The following is a 6,000-nucleotide window of genomic DNA, read 5'->3' as shown; positions in this document are numbered from 1 at the left end:
GAGGACTCTCAATATGCGTGTTGGTGTTTTTGAATGTAGGAGGGAAGATCGGGGTGTCAATAGGTTTTCTTTTTGCTGTTGGGCTATTTATCTTGCATCTCTGATATCATACTTGCTACTAAAGTTTCTAGTAGGGGAATTAAAGCGGCCATTAAATAAATAACGTTTTAGTATGGGACAGTGTAGGCCGTGTGGGTTGATAACTGAGTTATTTACAGTATCATGAAATTAAAACAAGGCCAATACTCCATTAAATAAAAAAGGTTTTAATAAGCAATGCATTCAGCCTTTTACTGACCATCATCTTCAATGTAATAATCAATACAAAACATTGTCATAACAGCTCAACATATCGAGAAACTGAGGCCTTCCACACAAACCTGTATTTTAATAATTGATGCAGTATGCTAGTTTCCAAAAGGCGCTGATACCCTATTCATGAACTATTAACAAATTTAATAGTGGGGGGGGGGGGAGAAATGTATTTTAAAATAGTTTTTCTCCTAGATGTCCTTTTTTTATGATTTGCATTTTAAAATAATAATAATAATAATAATAATAATAATAATAATAATGTAATTTATAAATGCATCACGTAACAGCTCAGAGGCTCTCACCAGAATCCCTACTAATGGTATACCTCACTGAGTTATTTTATAGCTTTGTATAGCTCAATGATACATAATCAGAGCTGCAATTGGGGGCATATACAAGATGACCCTGCACTTTCATTAAACGTCTCTTCAGCTGATTACAGAATGAACAGGAATGTAGACTTAACTGGGGATGCCCACTTGAGCGATTTCATTTCAAAAGAATGTAAACTACACTTACTAGATAATATGACAATATTTGGTCCTTGGTATATTGGCATAAGCATACTATTAATCTTCTTTTTGACAGGGGGATGTGCAACACTTTTCTAAAACAATGAGTTATTCATTCCCTGGCTTTCGGTTTTAAATGTGGATCCATATTTGAATGCCCGTCCTGAAGTCTGCATTGAGACCTTAGTAACAGTGACATGCACAGCTTAAAGTTCATTCTCCAGTTCCAAAATGGCTGATATTTTACACAAATGTTTATAAGTATCTCGAGTATTGTATTTATTTCCGCATGTGAAGTGCGTCCTGAAATTTGGTGCTGGTATATCGGGCATGGAAACCCTTTTTGTTGATGGTGTCATCGGTGTGGAAATGAATCATGATGGAATCCCCGGCTGAATAAATTTCTTCTGGAGGCTAAAATGGAAACACACATATATTATGTCAGTATAGACACATTCAGCATAGAACCATAAAATAGAACCAGTGAAATTAACAGCAAATGAGACATTCAGGGGAAACCAAACATATTAGTCACAGGACTAAGGAAAATTCTGTTTTCATAAGTCACTTAAATGACCAGTTTATTGAAGGAGTAAAAACAGAACTGGGATGATTAATAAAATGTGCACGGGGTAATTATGTTAATTTCATAGAAAACCCAGATATTTGTATTTATTTATTATATATATAAATATATCCAAGGGTATAGTTATTATAGGTCACAAAGAGTACTATTTGCATTAATAGTTGATTAAAAGTTCATATTTTATTGAACATTTGTAATATTAATTTCTACATGGGCCAGTCCAATACCATGACTACAATAAGCGGTGCACAGTATGGATTGCCAGTTGATAGTACAAAAAATGTACAAATCTTTTGGGACAATTAACTTAGAAATCTGTCATTTTATTCACTTCTATATTTTAATGAGCTGTCAATTTCATTACACTAGAGATTATGTGGTTTGTAGTAGCGGGTGTTGGAAATTGTTTTTTTTTATTATCAGAATGCAAAGTTGAAATAAAATTTATATTTCAAACAATATTTGACCTACCCCAGATCCACAATATCTCCCCAGTCTTGGAGCTGTGTTATCATAGCCATCATATATTTCCATATAGTCATATCCACAGTCCGCTTCTTCTTCTATCTCAAAAGACTGGAAAATCAATTCCACTCCATAGCCATCGTCAGCTGCTATGATCCAGTCACAATTAGACTGCACCGGGTAATTGTTATCTCCAAACTGGGCATGAGAATAAAAATCCTTTGTTTGAATTTCAGCCTTTAGCCGTCCTCCACATTCTCAAAAGGAATAAGACCAATGTTAAAAGTGTAGATATTTATTACATTAAGACAATATTTACATAAATTGTAAAGATACAATCATACTAATGTCTGACATTAAAAGAACACTTGACGCACCATAACCACTGTAATTTCCTGTAGTGCCTATGGTGCTAGGAGCCCTGGTTCCCCCTACTGTAAATAGTTAAAGCGACACTATTGTCACCGAAGCACTTTAGCTTAGTGAAGCATATAAGGTGTATGCCCCTGCAGTCTCACTGCTCAATTCTCTGCCATTTAGGAGTTAAATCACTTTGTTTATAAAGTCCTAGTCACTCTTCACTGCATATGACTTACACAGCCTTCCTAAACACTTCCTGTAAAGAGTCATCTAATGTCTACACTTTGTTGCATAGTCTATTTAATTTAAAATGTCTTATCTTCTGCTCTGTTTATCGTTTCCTAGACACTACAAGATCAATTTACAGAGCAGAAGATGAAAAAATATATATTAAAATAAGTTACATCTGATAGAAAGAAATTTTTTTTTAATGCAGGCTGGGGCTGCATAAACAGAAGCAAAGGTGATTTAACTCATAAATGACAGTGAATTGAGCAGTGAGACTGCAGGGGCATGATCTATACACTATAACTGCTTCATTAAGCTAAAGTTGTTTTGGTTAATATATTGTCCCTTTAAGCCATGTTAGGATGTTTTAACTTCTCATCTTGAGGCCCCCGAGTGCTGCTCTCCACCTTCTCTCAGCCAATGAACTAGGGCTAACAATGAAAGGTAATGCAATTAGACCTGGGTCTTTGCATTTTCTCACTTGGGGCTACCCCATGAAATCCTTTTGGGTTTTGCTAATCTTCCAGAAATCAGAAAACATTCAATTAGCTACAATTGTGATTTAATGTGTGCTGTAGAACTGATCCTGTTTTGCCTTAATAAATTAGACCCTAAATATTTGTTCTAAAGTCAATTGGCATTGGTGTCAAATTTCAAATAGCGCACTCTATTAATTCATGATTTTCCATGTTTTAGGTGTTTAGGAAACATCAATCCGAATTCACCTGAATATAAAACAAATGTCAACCACATTAAACTAAAACAAACAGTACAATCTATAAAATAAGTAACTGAAAACATCCCATTTGAATGCAGTGTATTCTGAATAAAAATCCTATTTTTGTTTTGTAACCGATGTAAAAACTATGAAACTATTTTTTTTAAATCATTAAGAATAACTACACTTCTACTGTGCAATATAAACATTTACAAAAGTTTACTATGACACATCAACCTGTCTTTCCTTAATATCTCTAGAAAGAGAACAGTTTAGCTTTTCTGTCCATAAATGACTTCCAGTTCCACGCTTGGAGGGTGTCTGTGTGCCAGTAACACAGCAGGGTTCCTCCAGAGTAGAGATAAAAAATACCTCCTCCCAGAAACTGCTGCCTTGGAGACACATAAGACTATTCTTCCCTCAGGAACAAATTCAAAACACAGTCACGTCCTGAGAAAGAGATTTTGCATTTAATCTATATCATGCTAACTGTAAGCAATACTGTGGGGAGATCAAACAGTGACAAAAATTCCTCGGAGACTAAAATTCTGCCCTTTTTTTTTTACGTATTGTAAATTCTCACATAGATACAGTGTCTCATAAAGACTGTTTCTACAACTCTCCTAGAATGGCATGTGAAATATTCTGTTACCAGGAGACCAAGTAGTACTGTAGAAAAGTGCTTTCCAACTTAGTCCTCAAGGCACACATACGGTCTTGGGTTTGTCATCTCCCTATTGGACTGTTGGTGTACCTTGACAACTGGATGAGGAAACACTGTTGTAGAAGATCCATGCTTACCAAACTGGAAACTGTAAGTTCTTTAATGCCACCTACTGCTTATCTCCGATTCACCATTCCTCGTGTCTCATCTGTTTAGAATTTCTGACTAAATTGGCAGCCTATGAGCATGGTCAATTCTGTCTAGATAATATATATCTGTTTATCTTAGCCTGCTAACCTAACAACATTTTACGGTAACATCACAGCATAATTCAGTGGTATTGTAAAAATAAATAAGAATACACTTACCTGTGCTGTACTTTGCAAGGAATCCTTTTCTTTGTACAGATGCATCAGAATAGAAACGAAGAAACATATTACTTGTTGATGCAACCACAGGACCTGGGTTTTTGCTACCACAGAAACGACCAAGTATAGGGAATTTACTGCTGGGTCCGTCATACAACTCAAGGTGATCATACGCACATTCTTGGTGGTGCTCTATTTCAAAGTCATTGAACACCTGGAAGGACCAAATAATGATCACCGTAGCATGCACTTTTGCAATAATACAGAATTGTGTTTTTGATGTGTAGACTTTTTTTAAATAACTTTTCAAAACCATTTTGTATTCATATATACCAAAATACATTCCTTAACCCAATCATTTTAAAGTAGACTTTTCATGGCTATAGTTCCTGACAACTCAAATCATGTTTATTTTCTGCTGTTTTATTTACTCCAATACCTGTTTTCCACCACTAGTGGCCTTCCTAACCACTAGTCTATGCTCAGTCTCTCCCACCTGCCTAAGATGATCATCTGAATTGTGCTATAAGAGGCCACACTGCTAACCAAAGGGCCTTTACATTGATAGTTGTTTATGGTCTGATACCAACAAGACATCTGTTCCTGTCTCATTCTGATACCTGAGAACCTGCTTAAAGGGAAACTCCAGTGCCAGGAAAACAATCTCCCTCCAACCTCCCAATCCGCGGTTGCTGAAGGGGTGAAAACCCCTTCAGTGACTTACCAGAGGCAGCGACATGTCCCACGTCGCTGCTTCTTCCTCCGCCACCACTCCTCCTCTGCATTACGTCGGCCGGTGGACGAGACTGATCCCTGCCCGCCGGCCAGGGAGACCTAATGGAGCGCATGCGCATTACAGCTCCCCAAAGGAAAGCATTGAAAATGCTTTTCAATGCTTTCCTATGGGGAATTGAGTGACGCTGGAGGTCTTCACACAGCGTGAGGACATCCAGCAACGCTCTAGCACAGAAAATATGTGCTAGAGACACGCAAGTGCCCTCTAGTGGCTGTCTAGTAGACAGCCACTAGAGGAGGAGTTAACCCTGCAAGGTAATTTTTGCAGTTTATCAAAAACTGCAATAATTACACTTGCAGGGTTAAGGGTAGTGGGAGTTGGCACCCAGACCACTCCAATGGGCAGAAGTGGTCTGGGTGCCTGGAGTGTCCCTTTAAATCTTTTTACCTTTGATCCATCCTGATTCATCCAAACAACCTGCTTTATTTCAGACTGTACGTTGTTTCCTAATTATTCCTTATTGCTTTGGTCCTAACCTGTCCGGACTTTACAAACGTTCCTATTAATTGCAACTCTCCTTTTTAACCCTGTTCCACCTATCTGGTAACTGCTGTACAACCTTGAAGCAAAAGAGACTGATTATCTAAACTTAGAAGTAACCATAATTCCTTAAGCCTTTATTATATTCTGTTTATATCTGTCCTGTTATATTATGTTTGCCTGTTACCTATAATTTATCTTATAGGTTTCCCTGTTTCCTGTAAACTTGCTTGGGGCATATTGCCTAAACTTCTATTTCCATAACTACTCTTTCTTACTTACCTGTAATCCCATTTGTAGGTTTTCCTTCTTCTTTCAGCCTATAATCCCGTTTATAGGTACTCCTTCTTCCTCCTAGCCTATAATTTCTCTTATAGGTTTTCCTCTAACTTTGATTCCTGTAATCTCGTTTATAGGTTCTGCTTTCTCCCTTTGTCCTTATTGGTCCTTTTCCCTGTTTTACCTGTTACTCTTATTGTTACTTTGTCTAAACATGCCAAAGATTCAA

The 6,000-nt window shown here is 37.1% G+C and overlaps 1 protein-coding gene across 1 annotated transcript in view; it reads right to left on the bottom strand.

Annotated features, from left to right (window-relative positions):
* Positions 1 to 594: 594 nt before the first annotated feature.
* TLL2 (tolloid like 2) overlaps positions 595 to 6,000 on the bottom strand; it is a 157,745-nt gene continuing 152,339 nt past the window's right edge. The window contains exons 19-21 of the mRNA XM_063433561.1: positions 4,217 to 4,430; positions 1,885 to 2,135; positions 595 to 1,241 (exon numbers count right to left, since the gene is read on the bottom strand). Coding sequence (XP_063289631.1) covers positions 1,107 to 1,241; positions 1,885 to 2,135; positions 4,217 to 4,430 — 600 coding nt within the window. The 3' untranslated portion in view covers positions 595 to 1,106. The remainder of the gene's footprint in view (positions 1,242 to 1,884; positions 2,136 to 4,216; positions 4,431 to 6,000) is intronic.

The sequence above is a fragment of the Pelobates fuscus genome, chromosome 10 (assembly GCF_036172605.1).
Source record: "Pelobates fuscus isolate aPelFus1 chromosome 10, aPelFus1.pri, whole genome shotgun sequence".
Lineage (NCBI taxonomy): Eukaryota > Metazoa > Chordata > Amphibia > Anura > Pelobatidae > Pelobates > Pelobates fuscus.
This window is presented reverse-complemented; position numbering and strand designations above follow the sequence as displayed.